The 24,215-nt window shown below is 42.3% G+C and overlaps 1 protein-coding gene across 3 annotated transcripts in view; it reads left to right on the forward strand.

The window, feature by feature from the left end:
* Nucleotides 1-24,215, forward strand: part of LOC139226346 (spermatogenesis-associated protein 22) — a 135,185-nt gene that overhangs the window by 68,859 nt on the left and 42,111 nt on the right. For all 3 annotated transcript variants that reach the window (XM_070857035.1, XM_070857034.1, XM_070857033.1), the window contains 4 exons: nt 6,096-6,197; nt 8,217-8,318; nt 19,685-19,982; nt 22,743-22,872. In XM_070857035.1, the coding sequence (XP_070713136.1) occupies nt 6,096-6,197; nt 8,217-8,318; nt 19,685-19,982; nt 22,743-22,872 (632 nt within the window). The remainder of the gene's footprint in view (nt 1-6,095; nt 6,198-8,216; nt 8,319-19,684; nt 19,983-22,742; nt 22,873-24,215) is intronic.

Below are 24,215 nucleotides of genomic sequence, written 5' to 3' on the forward strand. Positions count from 1 at the left end.
TACCCGTCACCATCTCAGCAAAACCCCAGCCCTGCACGAGGTAGAAAAGGCCATTTGTCAGCTCAAGAACAACAAGGTATCAGGATCAGATAGAATCCTCACTGAGGCACTAAAGTATAGCGGAGAGGCACTATTGGCTCGAATGCATGAACTCATCTGGAAGGAGGAGTGCATACCTGGAGATCTCAGAGATGCCGTAATCGTGACCATATTTAAAAAAGGGGACAAGTCCGACTGCGGTAACTACAGAGGAATCTCCCTGTTGTCGGCCACTAGGAATGTCATCGCTAGAAGCCTCCTCAAACCTCTCCCTGTGGCTGAGGAGCTCCTCCCGGAGTCACAGTGCGGATTCTGTCCGCTACGGGGTACAACGGACATGATCTTCATGGCGTGTCAACTACAAGAGAAATGCAGGGAACAGCACCAACCCTTGTACGTGGCCTTCTTTGACCTCACAAAGGCCTTTGACACTGTTAACCGCGAGGGACTATGGAGTGTCCTCTGTTTCGGCTGCCCTCAAAAGTTTGTCACTGGGGTCAAGCAGGGCTGCGTCATTGCGCCAACCCTCTTCTCGATCTTCCTCGCTGCAATGCTCCATCTCACGCTCAACAAGCTCTCCGCTGGAGTGGAACTAAACTATAGAACCAGTGGGAACCTGTTCAACCTTCGTCGCCTCCATGCTAGATCCAAGACCGTCCCATCCTCTGTCATCGAACTACAGTATGCGGACGACGTTTGCGTCTGCACACATTCAGAGGTTGAACTCCAAGCCATCGTCAACATCTTCACTGAGGTGTATGAAAGCATGGGCCTTACACTAAACATCTGTAAGTCAAAGGTCCTCCACCAACCTGACCCCGCCACACAGCACTGCCCCCCGGTCATCCAAAATCCACAGCGCGGCCCTTGGACAACGTGGCCCACTTTCTATTTCTTGGGAGCCTATAATCAGCAAGGGCATACGTCGCCGATGAGGTCCAACACGGCCTCCAGTGCACCAGCGCAGCCTTCGGTCACCTGAGGAAGAGAGTGTTCAAGGATCAGGCCCTCAAATCTGGCACTAATGGTCTACAAGGCTACAGTGATACCTGCCCTCCTGTATGGCTCAGAGACGTGGATCATATACAGCAGACACCTCAAATCGCTGGAGAAATACCACCGACGATGTCGCCGCAAGATCCTGCAAATCCCCTGGGAGGATAGATGCACCATCATCAGTGTTCTTGATCAGGCCAACATCTCCAGCATCGAAGCACTGACCACACTCGACCAGCTCCGTTGGGCGGGCCACATTGTCCGCATGCCCGACACAAGACTCCCAAAGCAAGTGCTCTACTCGGAACTCCTACACGGCAAGTGAGCCCCAGGTGGGCAGAGGAAACGTTTCAAGAACACCCTCAAAGCCTCCTTGATAAAGTGCAACATCCCCACCGACACCTGGGAGTCCCTGGCCAAAGACTGCCCTAAGTGGAGGAAGAGCATCCGGGAGGGCGCTGAGCACCTCGAGTCTCGTCACTGAGAGCATACAGAAATCAAGCGCAGGCAGCGGAAGGAGTGTGCAGCAAACCAGACTCCCCACCCACCCTTTCCTTCAACCACTGTCTGTCCCACATGTGACAGAGACTGTAATTCCCGTATTGGACTGTACAGTCACCTGAGAACTCACTGTTAGCACGTCTTCCTTGATTTCAAGGGACTGCCTATGATGATGATGAGTTTCAAAAGGGACATAATAATATAGCTGACAGTGGGTGGACAGGTATACATGATAGTAGAGGAAGTATTGATTAGGCTGTGCATGTTGTTGAAGGGGACCAAGTGTAATCAAGACCCGAGGACTGCTCATGCAGGGGCACATTTATAATATTAAGTAAAAGTCCTATCAATTAAGGATTAACGTACTAGTCTTTCTGGCTGCACATCACCCTCAACCATTTCTTCCTCCTCTACCAAGGCTTCAAGCTGCCCCTCTTGGTTCTCTTGCTGCATGGTTTTTCCTTATATAGTGAAATTGTGTAAGATACAGTAGGCATAGATCATTTTAGACACTTTGTCATAGCTATAGGGTAGAACCTCCACCCCTCCACTACCCTTTTCTGTTCAGACATTGAAATCTCTGTTTGAGTCTGGTAGTTGTAAGTTCCACTAGAATTCTGGTCGACCATACAAAAATGACTGGAGGAAAGGACCAGCTAATCCATCAAGCCTGCCCCACACTCATAGTGCCTGGAGCATCATGACTAGACAATTCTTATCCCCAGCAGCCATGTAATCTCCTGGGAGAGGCAAAAACCCCCCAGAAAAAATCCAGGTCCAATAAGGGAAAAGAAAATCTGTAAAATTCCCCTCCGACCTCCTCGGGCGACTGAAACCAATCCAGATCACATTAACATGCGTACATTAACTGCTAAACCGCTTACATTTTATATGATGTGATCTCTGCCCTAGCCAAAAACACCACAGTCTATCTCTGTTGAAGGTATGCAGAGAGTCAGCACACATCGCACAAGCTGGAAATGCATTCCAGAGGCTCACTACTCTGGGAAAAGTAAAATTGCCTGACATTGAGCCTATTCCAACCGTTGAATAGTTTTAAATGCATGTCCTCTGGTCTTCCCCCAATCTGTCAAACTGAAATAATCTATTAATGGGTACACAATCCAACTTTATGTATCGCTATCAGGCCTACTCTAAAAGAAAATAGACCCTGCACTTTGAGCTTATCTGAGTAACTTAAGGTTATTTAAGCTAGGAATCATTTATGTAGCACTCCTCTGAATCTTTGAATCTCATTATATCTCTGATCCACCTTTGATTGAAGAATTCTTAATACGGTCAATAGCTAGGGCTACAGTGGATATCGATGATATCGTCAGCTGTCCAGTTTGCTTGCTCCTTCGATGCAGTGGGATGATGGATTGCCACAAAATGAGGGCCTTGTAGCTGCTGCCAGGGGGTTGCACAACAGCCAGAATTATTCAATTCTGGTGGTCCAACACTATCGGTACATTAATGAAATGAAAGCCCTTCCTGTTCATAAACACCATGGGGTTGCCGGAAGGGATCTTGATGGTGATGTAAAACATCAATGAAATCTGTCACTTTAGAAATGCCCAACCACATGTAAAAGCGCTGAGCCCTCTCAAGCTACTGCCTTCTTTCATTGGAGGAAATAATGAAAGTGTTTTTTTTGGTAAACAAGGCTCTTGTCACTATTTCATTCATCACGAGACTGAAGACTGAAGTGACAAATAGCCTTGGAAGGATCATGTTGCATAAACATTTAATAGTGTAGTTCACAGTCACAGTCAGAGCTGTCCTTGTAGTTGGTCTGGAGGTTGTGCTTGACGAGGCAGCACAACCCTGACTGTTGCCTTAATGAAACCTAAATGCTGAAGGCACATCACCTGAGGGATATCTGCCTAGGTTTGAAGACTCAGCAACTTGGATGAGGCTAAGTGTGATACAGATACCAGAGGTGCTAGATACCTGTCTCTTTTACAGCTGTCAGAACTGTTTTCTCCTCATGCTGAACAGTGTGGTTGTTGCTGAGGATATAGCTATCAGCAGCAACAATGTTGTGGGAAAAAATGCCTGCAAAAAGAGCCTTATATTGTAAAAATGTAGCGGGAACTTATGCACCAAAGATAATGCAGATTTGGAAAAGCAAAAAGCACAGAAAAGGAGAATTTTGGTGTGGAACTACAATTATGTTATAATGACACTCAAGTACGCTCTGTTTGAAGCCTCAAAAAATTGGCAAAATTACTGAATTTAATATAAGAACAGAAAATGCTGGAAATACTCAACAGATCAGGCAGCATCTGTGGAGAGAGAGCAACAGAGTTAATGTTTCAGGTCAATGATCTTTCTTCAGAACTGAATTTGATGCCTTGTAAATTGGACACTCAGGCCTCAGAACCCAATTGAGTGAGACGTGCTCCTGGAATGCACAGCGCACCTTCACTAAATCAGTTCTTAAGTATCCCTAGCTTTGTTAATTTGCCTCGCATCGTTCTCAGATTCTTTCACGATGTTTCTCTATAGCTCTCCTTTTTTGTGCTTTTTTGCGAGGTATCGAATATTCATTGTGTTGGATAAATCCAGCTAAATAAACTTTCCACCAGTCATTGAGGTATTCCAAAATGTACAAAATATTACCTGCCTGTGAGTCCATTGGCCTGGCTGCACCCTCAGATAAGACAAAATAACAGCCAGGGTTAAGTAAATATACTGTGGAATAAAACACAAAAATACTTTGTCCTAAAGTTGCCCAAGGATGTATTGTGAAACCAGTAAGCTTACTTTCTAATTACATTGTAGAAATAAAAAGAAAGACTATGCACTGGAAATTTGAAATAGAAATAGAAAGTTCTGGACAGAATGTCAGTTAGCATCATTCATCACAACTGATGAAGGGTTATGAAGGCCTTAATGAAACCTAAATGCTGAAGGCACATCACCTGAGGGAGATCTGCCTAGGTACTAAATCACCTGTTACTTCCACCATACTTTTTAATTTAAGAAAATAACCATACCCTGTATACATTTTTAACTATTTATTTCTGTGGCAGTCTTTACTGCTTCTCTCCTGTATTTTCTAACAGTATCTTTGCCTATTTAACCATTTTTTTTTGTTTTCTCTTTGCCATGCTTTGTGTCCAATTTTTATAATAGGCATGATAACTCTGTTCCAATTTGACTTTGGCTGATGAAGTGCACTAAATGTGTGCAGTTTTTCTTCCTAGTGCACACAGAAGAAAATGTCTCAGTAGTACATGTCTGATTGTGATGTGAAGCAAATGTAGATCAAACTGTGATTTGCTGACATCATTCCAATAACTGTGTGTAATCAGCACAATATTTGCAGTTCACTACATGGTGCCTGACAAAAATCGCCATATTTTGAATAGTGCATAGCAGCCTGCAAAGTTGTACATAATTGTTTAGTGCTTTCAACATTATTTACTGGCAACCGTAGATTTAAATAACTTGAAAAGGCAGGCCAACAAACTGGTTACTTCAGGCACTTGGGCATATAAATCTAGGCTGACACGCCAGTGCAGAGCTGAAGGAGTGCTGCATCTTTTGGATGAGAGGTTAAACCGAGACCCCGTCTGCTCTCTCAGGTGGACATAAAAGATCCCATGGCACTATTTAGAAGTGCTTTAAGATGTCTGGTGGTCGTAAAAGGTGCTATATAAATGCAAGTCTTTCTCTATATTTGACCCTGAAATGAGCTTTCGACCATATATCCGCAGCATAACTAAGACTGCCTATTTCCAACGCCTGTCTCTGCCATTGCCCCAGCTCATCCGCTGCTGAAGCCCTCATCCATGCCTTTGTTGCCTCCAGACTTGACTATTCCAATGCGCTCCTGGCTAGCCTCCCACTTTCTACCCTACGTAATCTAGAGGTGATCCAAAACTTGGTTGCCCGTGTGCTAACTCACACCAAATCCCGCTCATCCATCACCCCTGTGCTTGCTCTCCTACATTGGCTTCCGGTTAAGCAATGCCTCAATTTCAAAATTCTCATCCTTGTTTTCAAATCCTTCCATGGTCTCACCCCTTCCTATCTCTAATCTCCTTCCGAGACATCTGCGCTTCTCTTACTGTGTCCTCTTGAGCATCCCTAATTATAATCGCTCAATCATTGGTGGCCGTGCCTTCTGTTGCTTAGGCCCCTTGCTCTGGAATTCCCTGCCTAAGCCTCACTACGTTGAAGGCGCTATATAAATACAAGTTGTTATTGAAGTTGTTGTTGTTTAGAATTAAGGCAGAAATTGCAGATTATTCTGATCAGAACACGTAAAATTATATGCACATAATAGTTATATTGGATGTTATCTTGAATTCGATATATATATTAATGCATAATTTGAGGAAGAAACTTGGATATGGACAATATTGGAGCTGGCAATTATTTTTACAAATTAGTGTAATAGTATCATTTACCGTAGGCCACAGATTTTGATATGTTATTATTTGACTGATACCAGGAAATAAAATGAATGACTATGTGAGTCTTTTCTCTCTTCATTTTTAAATTCTAACATCACTTGAGTGTTAATTACTCAAAATGCTGCTTTTTAGCAAACTTCAGCAACAAGTACCTCAGCATCAACAAATTCAAGAATACAGGAAGTTTCCCCATGGATCTAACATCATAGGGCAAAACAGTAAAACCAGCTGGAAGTAAGTGAGTTAAACATTCTTGGTAAAAGTTGATATTAAACGCTGATAAGAATTTTCATTTTCAGATCCAGTGTTGAACATGTAGATCTTATTTACAAAGGTACAACACACGATTCTGTCATTTTGAAGAAGGTGTTCAGAGGGTGGGCCCAAATGCTGGAAATTGACATGGCTGCCTTCTGTTAATCTTTGTTACTTGTTTTTTGAAGCATGTGCTTTGGTGTTGATCTTGGATTTTCATCTCCTGGGAGCTGATAACAATGGGGCCGAAATTCAGCTCCCCAAAAAGGCCGCTTACCGCAAGAAAGCGGCAGCCAAGTGGCGGAGTCGAGTGGCTGCCAACTTCTGGTCTAATGGCTGCTGCCAGCAAAATTCAGCTTGGGAATTTTTCTGGTGGTCCTCACTTCTGCCCCGCTGCTGCCGACTGGACCTAAGTGCGTAATCAAAGCACGCACTGCCAATCCTGCACTGCACCTCCAGCCAAATTCAGCATTAAAAATCTTCCATCTGCCGGGCAGTGCCCTCGACAGCTTTTTCTGTCGGTGCAACTTGTTTTCTGTGTGTGGGACTTGGCAGTGCCATGGTCGCCATTTTATTTTTTTTGACAGCCGACTTCCAGATCGGCCGGCCAACAGGCAGCCTGACACCCCCTCTTCGGCCCGGCCAAAACCCTCACTGGTGGCCCAGTGGACCTAACCTAAAAAATTGCAGCGTCACTCCCCTTTAAGTGAAGGGGAGAGATGTGACGCTCACGCATCATGATATCATCCGTTAATGATTGACAGCGGCGGTGACTCTGTCCCGCCTCCACTTCCACCCCTCTAGAATGCTTACTCCCGCCCCCATTATAACCGACTTCCGAGCTGCTTAAAAAAAAATGGCAAAGAGCTGAATTTCGCGAAAGAGGCGACCTCATCCGACGCGATGGAAAAAACACTTCAGGATCGGTAGTTGCGACCATTTCAGGCTGGGGTGAATTTTGGCCCCAATATCTTTTCCTGTTGGGGGACTTTTATAGAGATGGACTTTCAAGTCCTTTCAGTTGCCTGATCTTACACATCTATTGAGGCGTTTCTGCTTTTTGGCAAATGTTGCAGTTTGCCTTTTTTTTTTAAATATTGCAGTTCGCCAATACTAATATTTGGTTGCTTGGATGGGATATGGCGCTCTGCAGACATGCTTGGTCTGAGCCCAGATATCTTTTGACTGGTAGATGGAATGTCACTCAAAGATAACAACTACTTGGATGAGATTCTTCCAATTGATTTGGTGATATAGTCAAATCATGCTCTTCGTATTCCTTTTGGAGTGTGTTACAAAATGGAACAAACTCACGGGCTCTGGTAAAAGTGAACCTCAGGCAGCTCTATAACATAATCCTAGCCAGTTGCCATTTTGAATTAGTTTTGTGTTTGAAAACTGTAATTAAAATTACTTGTATCACCATGGGGTTGGAAACTGTTACAATGATACTGCTTGACATGAATGCCAATTGAGCAGTCTGCATGATGTAAGCATCATGTGACAATAAAAGGTTATTACAATTGCTTTTACAACAGATGGTGGACATGCTTTCTGTCAGCATTATGTGGCAGCAAGATAGAGTTTTCCTGAAAAATTATACTCTCTGCTCTACTGTCTGCTCTAAGTAGGATTTAGATTACATTGCAATATTTATATATAAGAAAGTACATTGCCAGTGATGTGTTACAAGATAGTTACACACTGATGGATTAGAATGGTACCATACAGCACAATAGAAGCTTATCAATAATGTCTAAAGCTTGAGATGTATTGGTGCCTTGGAAAACGCGAGAGTGTGATATTCTTGATAATATATACAAACATGAGTACTTCTTCAGGTTTTCTGTTCTTTGCTGGCGAGGGTGTCATTGCAAACAATGACAGACAGCAGACTGCTAATCATGTGATTAATAAAAAGTGACAGGAGAATTATTTCAGCTGACATAAACGAGTATCATAACTTCAGTGGTAATTATACAAAATGCTCATTTTTAGCCAGCTTCAGCAACAAGTACTGCCACAGCAACAAAGTCAGGAACATAGGCAGTTTTCTGGTGGATCCAACACCACAGGACAGAGCAACAAAACCAGTTGGAAGTAAGTGGATTGTATTATATACTGGATTTTGCTATTTTCTTTTACCTGATTCCACTCACATTTACCCGTCTTTCAGATGCACTGAGGGTTTACAGGCTACATACTTCTCTAAACTGACAGAAAAAATCAAAGAGCAAGTTATTATTTAAATGAAGAAAGATTGCAAAGTGCTGCAGTACAGCGGGACCTGGGGGTACTTGTGAACGAAACACAAAAGGATAGTATGCAGGTACAGCAAGTGATCAGGAAGGCCAATGGAATCTTGGCCTTTATTGCAAAGAGGATGGAGTATAAAAGCAGGAAAGTCGTGCTACAGCTATACAGGATATTGGTGAGGTCACACCTGGAATACTGCGTGCAGTTTTGGTTTCCATATTTATGAAAGGATATACTTGCTTTAGAGGCAGTTCAGAGAAGGTTCACTAGGTTGATTCTGGAGATGAGGGGGTTGACTTATGAGGAAAGGTTGAGTAGGTTGGGCCTCTACTCAATGGAATTCAGAAGAATAAGAGGTGATCTTATCGAAACATATAAGATTATGAGGGGGCTTGACAAGGTGGATGCAGAGAGGATGTTTCCACTGGTGGGGGAGACTAGAACTAGAGGGCATGATCTTAGAATAAGGGGCACCCATTTAAAACTGAGATGAGGAGAAATTTATTCTCTTACAGGGTTGTAAATCTGTGGAATTCTCTGCCTCAGAGAGCTGTGGAAGCTGGGACATTGAATACATTTAAGAAATAAATAGACAGTTTCTTAAACGATAAAGGGATAAAGGGTTATGGGGAGTGGGCAGGGAGGCGGAGCTGAGTCCACGATCAGATCAGCCATGATCTTATTGAATGGCAGAGCAGGCTCGAGGGGCCGTATGGCCTACTCCTGCTCCTATTTCTTATGTTCTTATGTAAGTGATGATCTGAGAGTCCACTAACTAGAGGTGTCCTTAATGATAGCCAAAAGTGTCTGTTTTTTCTGTCATTTTTAAGATCCTACTATGCATTCCATCTGAGAAATGATAAAACTCAACATGTGGTTAGTGAATTTCAGTGCCATCCACTGCTGGGAGTTTGCTCATGCCAAATAAGCAATTAAACTGCTACATCACAGGTCTATCTCTCCATGTGATTACATTTTTATGTCATGTAAAGAGATTCCAAGGCCACTTTCAATGACTTTGTGCCCATGTGGTACTAAACCAGAGATTTCTGGAATGGTTCAGGTTCGACCCATGGTTATTTCCCTACATTACAATGACGACATTTCAAAAGAATGTAATTGTGCATGAAGTACTTTGGGAGGTCGTGATATAAATGCAAGCTGTTTCTTTCTTTCTGGTCTGTTAACTAGTTTCAACTAGCAGCAGTGGCACTATGTTGACCTCTACATCCCTGGACTAACGATGAGAAAAAAAATCAGTCTGGATTCCCCATCCTGATTGGTGTCCTTTGACCTTCATTAGAAAGTGCACTATGTATACATCAGGTGATGAAAGGATAAGGTTTGGCTGCAATGCCTCCACAGGGAGAGCCTGCTGATACCAATGAAGAATGGGCACTTGGTCGAAGTACTGGAGGGTTGCCAAGCACCTGAAGGACTGTATCCCAGAATGAATCAGGGACTTCAAGAGATAGAGGGAAAATTTAAAAAGTGTTCTAAAGTAAGCATGTGATGCAGTAGCATATGACGTTACATATCCTACTGCATTCAGTATGTCATGTTGAGGCTAGGTCAGTTGAAAATATCAAAACTGAGATTGCTAGATTTTTGTCAACCAAAGGTATTAAGGAATATGGAACCAAAACGGGTAAATTGAGTTAAGTTACAGATCAGCCATGATCCAATTGAATGACAGAACAGGCTCGAGGGGCTGAAAGGCCTACTCCTCTTCCTGCATTCCTACGAGGTTCAGCAACATTCCAAATAATGGCTTAATTCCAGCTACATCGCTTTTGTTAGTACTGCTCACTTTCCTACTTCATCACAAATGGCTACTGCCATAATAAAGGGAAGTCAATTGAACTAAAAAATACCAGTTAGAAGTGTTACTGTTCAATAATACTTTGGGGGATTAATATAATGTAGAACGGCAAGTCATTGACTACAGAAAGATGTATCTCCTGGCTTGCCCTTAATAGCTTATAGATTATATGATTGGCTCACTCATCAAAATATTTTTTTTCATAATCAGTTACCTAAAAATCCTCTGTTTAATTACAAAGTTACTTTACTTTACTCCCCTCCCCAATAACTCATCCAGGGAGGACTGGAACAGCAGTGAATATGACACATCACCGTAATAATTCAAATATTTAATCATATTTTAAACCGAAAAGAAATTGAAGTGCGAAGTAAAATTAATTTGTAGTACCAGCCTACATGATTGTTTCATCTGGCCTTTATTCCCAAGTTTGTAAAGAAATCTTCGAACCATACAGCATAAAAGGAGGCCATTTGACCCATTGTGCCTGTGCCGGCTCTTTAAAAGATCTATCTGCTCCTTCGCTCTTTCCCCATAGCCCTGAAATGTTTTCCTTTTCAAGTAAAAATCCAATTCTCTTTTGAAAGTTACTACTGAAACTGCTTTCACCACACTTTCAGGCAGTGCATTCCAGATCATAATAACTTGTAAAATAAATTCTCCTCATTTCCCCTCTGATTCTTTTGTCAATTATTTTAAAGCAGTGTCCTCTGGTTACTGACCCTCCTACCAGTGGAAAAATTTTCTCATTTACTCTATCAAAATCCCTCATAATTTTGAACACCTTGATTAAATCTCCCCTTAACCTTCTCTGCTCTAAGGAAAACAATCCCAGCTTCTCTCGTCTCCACATAATTGAAATCCCTCATCCATGGTACCATTCTAGTAAATCTCTGCATCCGCTCCAAGGCCTTAACATCCTTCCTAAAGTATGGTGGCCAGAATTGGACACAATATACCAGCTGCGATGTAACCAGTGATTTATAAAGGTTTACACCAACCTGAAACATTAATTTTGTTTCTCTCTCCACAGATGCTGTCTGAGTATTTCCAGCATTTTCTGTTTTTTATTTTAGTATAACTTCCTTGCTTTTGTACTCTTTGCCGCTATTTATGAAGCCAAGAATCCCGTATGCTTTTTTTAACAGCCTTATCAACTTGTACTGTTACCTTCAAAGCATTGTGTATGTGAACCCCCAGATTCCTGCACCCCTTTTTACATGATGTTACTTTTTTTCCTGCAATTTGTCCAAAGGCAAAACAGCAATCCAAATGTCTTTAGCAATTACTTTTTTTTAAATAATGCGGTAAAATGGAAAGGAAATTATAGGAAGAGGGTACATTTTGTCCAGAGTATGAAGAAACTCTGTAGATGGTCTTTCTCCCTGCCAGGCCACTCTAGATGGGAGCATTCCTACCTGTCCTGAAGTGACCCCATGACAAATGGCGGGAGCTGTGACTTTGGAATGATGTGTAGGGTAGGGTTTCCCTGGGAAAACTTGAATACTTAATTCCCAGTCTGCTTTCCATGGTTAGGTAGCTGCATAGTGGCTCTCAGGTTGGTGTGCCATCCCAACTTTGGAATTGTGACTGTACCATGTTTTCAGGTAGGGAGGACTCCATTTGAGGCAATCCATGCTGATCAGAAATAGGCTCTTAAAAAAAAAGTTGTGTCAAGATTCCCCTGAGGCTAATAGCTTTTATAACAAAGCTGAGTACGTTTAGCATAAAGCACTCTGCCTAGACTACTGATCCAGTTGTTCAGTGTGATAATGCACTAACGTGCCACAGAATCGCAGGTAGAGTTGATGTATGTGACCCCCTCTTATCCTTTAAGGGGACGTGAGGCAGTTAACTACAGGAAGGGAAAATGTTGGGAGTCCATTATTAAAGAAGCAGTAACAGGACATTTAGAAAAGCTAAATTTGGTAAGGCAAAGTCAGCATGGATTTATGAAGGGGAAGTCATGTTTGACAAATTTGCTGTAATTCTTTGAGGATGTAACGAACAGGGTGGATAAAGGGGAACCAGTGGATGTGGTGTATTTGGACTTCCAGAAGGCATTTGACAAGGTGCCTATTATATTAGCATGGATAGAAGATTGGCTGACAAACAGAAAATAGAGAGTCGGGATAAATGGTTCATTCTCTGGTTGGCAAACAGTAACGAGTGGGGTGCCACAGGGATCAGTGCTGAGACCCCAACTATTTACAATCTATATTAACCATTTGGAAGAAGGGACTGAGTGTAACGTAGCCAAGTTTGCTGACGATACAAAGATGGGAGGAAGGGTAATGTGTGAGGAGGACATAAAGAGGCTGCAGGAGGACATAGACATGCTAAGTGAGTGAGCAAGAATTTGGCAGATGGAATATAATGTTGGAAAATCTGAGGTCATGCACTTTGGCAGAAAAAATCAAAGAGTAAGTTATTTTTTAAATGGAGAAATATTGCAAAATGCTGCAGTACAGTGGGACGTGGGGGTACTTGCATGGAAAATAGGTGCAGGAATAGGCCATTCGGCCCTTCGAGCCTACACCACCATTCAATATGATCATGGCTGATCATGCAACTTCAGTACCCCATTCCTGATTTCTCGCCATACCCCTTGATCCCTTTAGCTGTAAAGGCCACATCTAACTTCCTTTTGAATATGTCTAATGAACTGGCCTCAACAACTTTCTGTGGTAGAGAATTCCACAGGTTCACAATTCTCTGAGTGAAGAAGTTTCTCCTCAACTTGGTCCTAAATGGCTTACCCCTTACCCCGGTTCCAATGTCCCAGGAATTTGAATCCCACCCTTCTGCACCACTCCTCAAGCCACGTCTTCTCTGAGCTATCCTGCGATTTCTACTCTGACGAGCACGTGGCGCTGGTAGCAATCCTGAGAGTACTACTTTTGAGGTAGGAATCTTGTCGTGTGAGGCCCCTTGGGGAAGAGTGACCATAATATGGTAGAATTTTTTATTAAGGTGGAGAGCGACACAGTTAATTCAGAGACTAGGGTCCTGAACTTAAGGAAAGGTAACTTCGATGGTATGAGACGTGAATTGGCTAGAATAGACTGGCGAGTGATACTTAAAGAGTTGACGGTGGATAGGCAATGGCAAACATTTAAAGATCACATGGATGAACTTCAACAATTGTACATCCCTGCCTGGAGTAAAAATAAAATGGGGAAGGTGGCTCAACCGTGGCTAACAAGGGAAATTAAGGATAGTGTTAAATCCAAGGAAGAGGCATATAAATTGGCCAGAAAAAGCAGCAAATCTGAGGACTGGGAGCATTTTATAATACAGCAGAGGAGGACAAAGGGTTTAATTAGGAGGGTGAAAATAGAGTATGAGAGGAAGCTTGCTGGGAACATAAAAACTGACTGCAAAAGCTTCTATAGATATGTGAAGAGAAAAAGATTAGTGAAGACAAACGTAGATCCCTTGCAGTCAGATTCAGGTGAATTTAGAATGGGGAACAAAGAAATGGCGGACCAGTTAAACAAATACTTTGGTTCTGTCTTCACGAAGGAAGACACAAATAACCTTCCAGAAATACTAGGGGGTCTAGTGAGAAGAAGGAACTGAAGGAAATCCTTATTAGGCGGGAAATTGTGTTAGGGAAATTGATGGGATTGAAGGCCGATAAATCTCCGGGGCCTGATAGTCTGCATCCCACAGTACTTAAGGAAGTAGCCCTAGAAATAGTGGATGCATTGGTGATCATTTTCCAACAGTCTATCGACTCTGGATCAGTTCCTATGGAATGGAGGGTAGCTAATGTAACACCACTTTTTAAGAAAGGAGTGAGAGAGAAAACAGGTAATTATAGACCGGTTAGCCTGACATCAGTAGTGGGGAAAATGTTGGAATCAATTATTAAAGATGAAATAGCAGCACATTTGGAAAGCAGTGACCGGATCGGTCCAAGTCAGCATGGATTTATGAAAGGGAAATCCTGCTTGACAAATCTTCTAGAATTTTTTTGAGGATGTAACTGGTAGAGTGGACAAGGGAGAAACATAGAAACATAGAAATTAGACACAGGAGCAGGCCATTCGGCCCTTCGAGCCTGTACCACCATTCAATAAGATTATGGCTAATCATTCAACCTCAGTACCCCTTTCCTGCTTTCTCTCCATACCCCTTGATCCCTTCGACTGTAAGGACCATATCTAACTCCCTTTTGAATATATCTAACGAACTGGCCTCAACAACTTTCTGCAGTAGAGAATTCCACAGGTTAACGACTCTCTGAGTGAAGACGTTTCTCCCCATCTCGGTCCTAAATGGCTTACCTCTTATTCTTAGACTATGACCTCTGGTTCTGGAACTCCCCAGCAACGGGAACATTCTTCCTGCCTCTAACCTGTCCAATCCTGTCAGAATTTTATATGTTTCTATGAGATCCCCTCTCATTCTTCTAAACTCCAGTGGATACAAGCCCAGTTGATCCAGTTTCTTCTCATATGTCAGTCCTGCCATCCCGGGAATCAATCTGGTGAACCTTCGCTGTACTCCTTCACTAGCAAGAACGTCCTTCCTCAGATTAGGAGACCAAAACTGAACACAATATTCCAGGTGTGGCCTCACCAAGGCTCTGTACAACTGCAGTAAGACCTCCCTGCTCCTATACTCAAATCCTCTAGCTATGAAGGCCAACATGCCATTTGCCTTCTTCACCGCTTGCTGTACCTGCATGCCAAACTTCAATGACTGATATACCATGACACCCAGGTCTCATTGCATCTCCCCTTTCCTAAACTGTCACCATTCAGATAATATTCTGTCTTCCTGTTTTTGCCACCAAAGTGGATAACCTCACATTTATCCACATTATACTGCATCTGCCATGCATTTGCCCATTCACCTAACTTGTCCAAGTCACCCTGCAGCCTCTTAGCATCCTCCTCACAGCTCACATCGCCACCCAGCTTAGTGTCATCTGCAAACTTGGGAGATATTACATTCAATTCCTTCATCTAAATCATTGCTGGATATTGTAAATAGCTGGGGTCCCATCTCTGAATCCTGTGGCACCCCATTGGTCACTGCCTGCCATTCTGAAAAGGACCCGTTTATCCTGACTCTCTGCTTTCTGTCTGCCAACCAGTTCTCTATCCACGTCAGTACATTACCCCCAATACCATGTGCTTTTATTTTGCACACTAATCGCTTGTGTGGGACCTTGTTAAAAGCCTTTTGAAAGTCCAAATACACCACATCCACTGGTTCTCCCTTGTCCACTCTACTAGTTACATCCTCAAAACATTCTAGGAGGTTTGTCAAGCATGATTTCCCTTTCATAAATCCATGCTAATTAGGACCAATCCTATCACTGCTTTCCAAATGCGCTGCTATTTCATGTTTAATAATTGATTCCAACATTTTCCCCACCACTGATGTCAGGCTAACCGGTCGAAAATTCCCTGTTTTCTCTCTCCCTCCTTTTTTAAAAAGTGGTGTTACATTAGCTACCCTCCAGTCCATAGGAATTGATCCAGAGTCAATCGAATGCTGGAAAATGATCACCAATGCATCCACTATTTCTAGGGCACTTCCTTAAGTACTCTGGGATGCAGCCTATCAGGCCCTGGGGATTTACCGGCCTTCAATCCCATCAATTTCCCCAACACAATTTCCTGACTAATAAGGATTTCCTTCAGTTCCTCCTTTTCGCTAGACCCTCGAACCCCTAGTATTTCTGGAAGGTTATATGTGTCTTCCTTAGTGAACACAGATCCAAAGTATTTGTTCAATTGGTCTGCCATTTCTTTGTTCCCCATTATAAATTCACCTGATTCTGGCTGCAAAGGATCTATGTTGGTCTTCACTAATCTTTTTCTCTTCACATATCTATAGAAGCTTTTGCAGTCAGTTTTTATGTTCCCTGCAAGCTTCCTCTCATACTCTATTTTCCCCCTCCTAATTAAACCCTTTGTCCTCCTCTGCTGAACTCTAAATTTCTCCCAGTCCTCAGGTTTGCTGCTTTTTCTGGCCAATTTATATGCCTCTTCCTTGGATTTAACACTATCTCTAATTTCCCTTGTTAGCCACAGTTGAGTTACCTTCCCTGTTTTATTTTTACTCCAGGCAGGGATGTATAATTGTTGAAGTTCATCCATGTAATCTATAAATGCCTGCCATTGCCTATCCACTGTCAATCCTTTAAGTATCATTTTCCAGTCTATCCTAGCCAGTTCACGTCTCATACCATCGAAGTTACCTTTCCTTAAGTTCAGGACCCTAGTGGATGTGGTGTATTTGGACTTTCAAAAGGCTTTTGACAAGGTCCCACACAAGAGATTGGTGTGCAAAATTAAAGCACATGGTATTGGGGATCGTGTACTGACGTGGATAGAGAACTGGTTGGCAGACAAAAAGCAGAGAGTTGGGATAAACGGATCCTTTTCAGAATGGCAGGCAGTGACTAGTGGGCTGCTGCAGGGCTCAGTGCTGGGACCCCAGCTATTTACAATATATATTAATGATTTGGATGAAGGAATTGAGTGTAATATCTCCAAGTTTTCAGATGACACTAAGCTGGGTGGCAGTGTGAGCTGTGAGGAGGACGCTAAAAGGCTGCAGGGTGACTTGGACAGGTTAGGTGAATGGACAAATGCATGGCAGATGCAGTATAATGTGGATAAATGTGAGGTTATCCACTTTGGTGGCAAAAACACGAAGGCAGAATATTATCTGAATGGCGGCAGATTAGGAAAAGGGGAGGTGCAACGAGACCTGAGTGTCATGGTACATCAGTCATTGAAATTTGGCATGCAGGTACGGCAGGCGGTGAAGAAGGCAAATGGTATGTTGGCTTTCATAGCTAGAGGATTTGAGTATAGGAGCAGGGAGGTCTTACTGCAGTTGTACAGAGCCTTAGTGAGGCCTCACCTGGAATATTGTGTTCAGTTTTGGTCTCCTAATCTGAGGAAGGACGTTCTTACTATTAATGGAGTGCAGCGAAGGTTCACCAGACTGATTCCCGGGATGGCAGGACTGACATAGGAGGAGAGACTGGATCGACTGGGCCTGTATTCACTGGAGTTTAGAAGGATGAGAGGGGATCTCATAGAAACATATAAAATTCTGACGGGACTGGACAGGTTAGATGCAGGAAGAATGTTCCCGATGTTGGGGAAGACCAGAACCAGGGGACATAATCTAAGGATAAGGGTATAGCCATTTAGGACTGAGATGAGGAGAAACTTCTTCACTCAGAGAGTTGTTAATGTGTGGAATTCCCTACCGCAGAGAGTTGTTGATGCCAGTTTATTGGATATATTCAAGAGGGAGTTAAATATGGCCCTTACGGCTAAAGGGATCAAGGGGTATGGAGAGAAAGCTGGAAAGGGGTACTGAGGTGAATGATCAGCCATGATCTTATTGAATGGTGGTAGAGGCTCGAAGGGCCGAATGGCCTACTCCTGCACCTATTTTCTATGTTTCTATGTTTCTTAGACTGTGACCCCTGGTCCTGGACTTCCCCATCATCGGGAACATTCTTCCTGCATCTAACCTGTCCAATCCCGTCAGAATTTTATATGTTTCTATGAGATCCCCTCTCATTCTTCTAAATTCCAGTGAATATAAGCCTAGTCGATCCAGTCTTTCTTCATACGTCAGTCCTCCTTTGCTGAATTCTAAATTTCTCCCAGTCCTCAGGTTTGCTGCTTTTTCTGGCCAATTTATATGCCTCTTCTTGGATTTAACACGTTCCCTAATTTCCCTTGTTAGCCACGGTTGAGCCACCTTCCCTTTTTTATTCTTATGCTACACAGGGATGTACAATTGTTGTAGTTCATCCATGTGATATTTAAATGTCTGCCATTGCCTATTCACCGTCAACCCTTTAAGAATCATTCTCCAGTCTATCCTAACTAATTCACATCTCATACCGTCGAAGTTTCCTTTCTTTAAGTTCAGGGCCCTAGCCTCTGAATTAACTGTGTCACTCTCCATCTTAATGAAGAATTCTACCATATTATGGTCACTCTTCCCCAAGGGGCCCCGCATGACCAGATTGCTAATTAATCCTCTCTCGTTACACAAGACCCAGTGACCCAGTCTAGGATGGGCTGCTCTCTAGTTGGTTCCTCGACATATGCATGAAACACATGTGCATGAAACACACAAGGATAGTATGCAGGTACAGCAAGTGATCAGGAAGGCCAATGGAATCTTGGCCTTTATTGCAAAGGGGATGGAGTATAAAAGCAGGGAAGTCTTGTTATAGCTGTACAGGGTATTGGTGAAGCCACACCTGGAATACTGCATGCAGTTTTGGTTTCCATATTTATGAAAGGATATATTTGCTGTGGAGGCAGTTCAGAGAAGGTTCACTAGGGTCATCCCAGGGATGAATGGGTTGACTTAAGAGGAAAGATTGAGTAGGTTGGGCCTCTACTCATTGGAATTCAGAAGAATGAGAGGTGATCTTATAGAAAGGTACAAGATTATGAGGGGACTTGACAAGGTGGATGCAGAGAGGATGTTTCCACTGGTGGGGGAGACTAGAACTAGAGGGCATGATCTTAGGATAAAGGGCCGCCCATTTAGAATTGAGATGAGGAGAAATTTCTTCTCTCAGAGGGTTGTGAATCTGTGGAATTCGCTGCCTCAGAGAGCTGGGGAAGCTGGGACATTAAATAAATTTAAGACAGAAATAGACAGTTTCTTAAATGATAAGGGGATAAGGGGTTATGGAGAGCGGGCGGGGAAGTGGAGCTGAGTCCATGATCAGATCTGCCATGATCTTATTGAATGGCGGAGCAGGCTCGAGAGCCGTATGGCCTACTCCTGCTCCTATTTCTTATGATATTATGTTAAGACAACTGACTCAAAATGGCTGCTCTTATGCAATTTTTCGTGGCTGGCTATAGAACACAATTGGAGCAATATATCTAATATCTTTTTGTGGCATGGGGAAACAAGTAAGGGGGAGGGATATGTAAACTGGAAATATTCTTTAGAAAATTGCTATTTATATCACTCTGGCACTGGGAGACAGCTAGTAGGAGTAATTCAGGCAGTTGCTTGATTATTTCTATCGTCCCTCATAAAAGTGCCGTTATTACATTTATCAGTTAAGCATGCTTTGGACTTCATGCTTGAACCTTGCCTATTTTGCTTCAGCTTTTTTCTTGGCTGTTTAGTTACATTGTGTAATCTTCTAGTTAGTCAATGGTTCCTCTGTTTGTTTGTTTAGTATTCTGTGTGAAGCAAAGTCCCATTGATTTTTGTCTGAAAGAACACACAAAGATTGCATTTAGATGCCACTGAAATCATCTCAAGATAATGTTTTTCCCTCTGACAAATTTAAATTTGACCACATTTTACTGCAAATATATTTGTAATGTTTATATTACATTCTGAGTTGTTCAAATTTTAGCACAGGTGTTAGACAACAGTCTGGAAATACTTGGAAAGAAAATACTAGGCCTATCATGAATGAAAGGAAGGAATTTACTTCTACTAGCAGCAATAATCATACTCAAATGAAAATCACAAGCACTTTCAGGTCAGGTGTGCCACCTGAATCTTACAAAGCACAGACAAAATCTTCTCAGCAAACACATCAGTGGCCTAAGAGTTCGTCTCAGAATACAGCAAGCAGCAGACGTAGTGGTCATCCAAGTCAGTTTTTTGAAAACCAGTTTGAATGTAATCCAGTTGTTGGTGTGGATCAGGTAAATGTTTTCATAAATTTTGTTTCAAACACCGAGTGCATTTGTTGAATTTGGACTTTGGCTGTTTTGCTTTATTTTGCTTGACAAGGATACAAATTCAAATTTAAAGTTACATGATACAGGACCATTTGACCTAACTGGAGAAATTTAAAGTTGAGCAATAACCTAGAATTTATTTTGCTACAGGAATTCTGTGACGTTGATTAGACAATGCATGTGTTCCCAGGTTGGCTCTTGTGCACCTCCTAATGGCTGATTATAGAGTAGTATTAGCAGAGGCCTGGGATTAGATCTGCCATCTGTACTGATAGGCAGGGATTTTGTCTGGGAGATTTGCAGTGCTTTAGATGCATATTGGATTATTAAAAGATGAATATACAGAAACACAAGTTTGGGTTCCCAAAATGATCTTTTTTATTGGTAAGTTTGATCAGTCATCACTTTACAGTTTTAATTTTGTTTATAAGTATCCCTTTTTTAATTAGTTCACCGTTTTTAATGCTGACTTTTCCTGTTTATTTTTGGGATGTTTTGCTACTGTTGACATTTATTTACTTGCATAACTCATGCTTTCCTTTATGTCTTCCTTGTTTCAGCTTTCACAACCTTCCACAAAGGCTCACAATATTCATGCTTTTGCACCCCCCAGCACTTGCTGTTTACTTCGGTTTGCTTTTTTATTCCACCATTTCAATGCTGTCTTTATACTTTTTGAAACATTGTTGTCTCTCTTTCTTTTCATTTGTATAAACGTGCTTCTTTATAAAACTTTTCTCTTGCTTTGCCCTCATTTCAAATCTCTTCCTGTTTTTTGTTCACTTGATCCTCTTGCTTTCCTTTTGTTAATCTCCGCTGTGCCATTACGTCCTTCATCTCCCAGCTGTTCATGTTGAAATCACGTAGAGTTTAAATTTAAACACAAAATGAAGTTCATTACAATGCTTATTCAACTCAGAGTTAACTTAGCAATTGTATTCAGTACACTATGAAGTTGATAGAGCAATGGTGACGTGTAAAGATACAGTGAAGGAGTTACGAGTAGAGCGCTTGCTTTGGGAGTCTCGTGTCTGGCATGCGGAAAATGTGGCCTGCCCTGCGGAGCTGATCAAGTGTGGTCAGTGCTTCAATGCTGGTGAGGTGGGCAGAGGAAACGTTACACGGACACCTTCAAAGCCTCCCTGATAAAGTGCAACATTCCCACCGACACCTGGGAGTCCCTAGCCAAAGACCGCCCTAAGTGGAGGAAGTGCATCCGGGAGGGCGCCGAGCACCTCGAGTCTCATCGCCGAGAGCATGCAGAAATCAAGCGCGGGCAACGGAAAGAGCGTGCGGCAAATCTGTCCCACCTTCCCTTACACTCAACGACTATCTGTCCCACCTGTGAAAGGGACTGTGGCTCTCGTATTGGACTGTTCAGCCACCTATGGACTCATTTTAAGAGTGGAAGCAAGTCTTCCTCGACTCCGAGGGACTGCCTATGATGATGAAAGATACAGTGGCTTCAAATTTCCTTGCACTTTACAGTACTTTTTTGACACTGGAATAGCGTTTGTACTCACTAAGGCCTGCAAGTTGGGTTTGATCCCATTTCTGACAGGTTTTCACCCTGTAATGCCCGTACTGCTATTTCCAGTTGGGTCTGAGGCCTTCTAACAATGTGGATGCTGATTCTGCTGGGAGCTCATTATCATATATTACAATGAAGAAGAACAACATTGGAATACCCAAAAAAACCTCATTAGTGCCTCCATTAAACCTTTGGTAATTCATGATAAAATAAAAGAGGCGTGTGTACCTGTTGCAAGCATCTGTTGATGATGGCAGATGTGATTTAGCTTTAAAAAATTAATTTTGGAGTTACAAGAGAGCTTTCGGAGTGAAATTTTTGCTTTGCAGAGCTGGTCTTGCCTCCTGACAGCCTGAGGGCTTGTGAGAACACTGGGAAATCCCACCCTTCACCTAAAGCAAGCAGTTCTGAGTTACAGTTATGGGATTCCCAATGAGATTTCCCTTGTTTGATATATTAATGGAGGAGGACGGTGAGGGATACTAAAGGATGGTGGAAAGGAGTCTATGGTAACATTTGAGAAGGATGCACCCATAAGATCTCATCCCCCAAAAGAATTTACAGGCCATGCAGATGTAATGAAGATTTCAGTAAGGAGCTTTGTGTGAGAAGAGTGCTTCACCAAAAAACCTTGATAAACCGAACCTCGATAAGAACTACCGTTACCTGTTCCCACAAGTACTTCCGGTCGGACAATGCTACAATTTAAAAATTCTCATCCTTGTTTTCAAATCCCCTTTTCTCTGTAATCTCCTCCAATTCTACAACTGGCTGAGGACTCTGCGCTCCTCCAATTCTGGACTCTTGTGCATCCCCAATTTTCATTGCTCTACCAGTGGCCGGCCATGTCTTCAGCTGCCTCAACCTGAAGCCCTGGAATTCCCTTCCCAAACCTTGCCGCCTCTCTAGCTCTCTCTCTGCTTTTAAGGTGCTCCGTAAAACCTATCTCATTGAGCAAACTTTTGGTCACCTGTCCTAATATCTCCTTATGTGGCTCAGTATCTAATTTCTTTTGCTAACACTCTTGTGAAGCGCCTTGGGATGATCTATTACTTTAAAGGCGCTATATAAATGCAAATTGTTGTTCTTTACACCAACAGGATTTGGCTATTATGCATTCAGCATTATAAGTAATAAAATAGAAAATCTAATTTCAATTAGCTTGTTGCATTTTGCTCTTTTTCTATAAACAGAAGTCAAAACCAGTTCAGGTAAAAGTTACACAACTGGATAATTCATTACGTGTTGCGACTACAACTATAGAAGGCATGAAACACTGGACTCAGTACAGCCACAGATTTGCATTGCTATTTGAGGTCTTTGGTACGTACACTGATTTACATTTCATTCTCGGTAAATGCTTGACTAGTTTCTGTATAAATTTTCTGCTTAGATCAAAATTTATATAACCACCAGGTGAAAATAGCCAATTTGCAATTCTTTGTACCACAAACCAGTTAATCAATCATTCAGAAATTTAATATGAACTCATCAGAAAGGGCAACAAAAATGTATATTAAATAATGTGATCAGACTTCTAAAATACAATGCATTAACTATTTAGTGCACTGAGTTTTTGAGCTGAGGAACATTTTGTGCCTGGAGTATTTCCATGCTTAGACTAGGAATTTATTGCAAATAGAGTGAATTAAATGCATAATGCTTTGTCTATTGATGGTAATGGATTTTAAGGAGTATTTGCTAATTCTTAATAAGGCTATATAAATTAAATTAAATGCACGGAAATGTCAAACTTGTGAAAGCAAACAAACCAATAGTTTTGAGCCAGTTCTGCCATATGTACTCTCCTAGTCTCATTTGGGTTGATGTATTTCCTTGGATGTTTGTAGCAGCCCAATCATCTGAGGATAGAAAAACACTGCAGAAGGTAAATTAGGACTTATTCTTAAACATTTTCTGCACAAGGTTAAATAATTTGCTAATGAACCCTTATCCCTATAGAATAAATATAAAATCAAGATGGGTAGTTGAGAAATTATGCAGGTAATTATGCATATAGGAGTTAGCATCAGCACATCCCAACCTTTCAGCATGTTGCAGTAAATTCCCGGTCGGACAACTGGATCTTCCTTTCTGGCCCTTTGATGGGATCCTTGGAAACTTGGCTCGACCTGCTTTATCCCCTCTGTACCTGCATGTCTGTAGAATGCTGAAATGCATCTTTTCCTCCTGAAACCATTCAAGACATTCCAGTCTTATGTTGAGCTAAATTATGCTTTTGGGCCTGAAATTGCGCATGAATATCAATTAATGGGAACATGTCAATTTAAAGTGTCAGCCGAGGCTCAGTTGGTAGCACTCTTGACTTAGAGGGTTGTGGATTCAGGTCCCACTCCAGAGACTTCAGCATTAAAATCTAGGCCGACAGTCCAGTGCAGTACTGGTGTGTCTATCCTCCCACTGGATTTGCAGGATCTTGCGGAGGCAGTGCTGGTGGTATTTCTCCAGCGCTTTGCGGTGTGTGCTGTATGTAGTCCACGTCTCTGAGCCACATAGGAGGGCGGGTATCACTATTGCCCTGTAGACCATAAGCTCGGTGCCAGATTTGAGGTCCTGGTCTTCAAACACTCTGTTCCTCAGGCGACCGAAGGCTGCGCTGGCACACTGGAGGCGGTGTTGGATCTCCAAAACCCTTCTACATGGCC

The sequence above is a fragment of the Pristiophorus japonicus genome, chromosome 16 (genome assembly GCF_044704955.1).
Source record: "Pristiophorus japonicus isolate sPriJap1 chromosome 16, sPriJap1.hap1, whole genome shotgun sequence".
Lineage (NCBI taxonomy): Eukaryota > Metazoa > Chordata > Chondrichthyes > Pristiophoridae > Pristiophorus > Pristiophorus japonicus.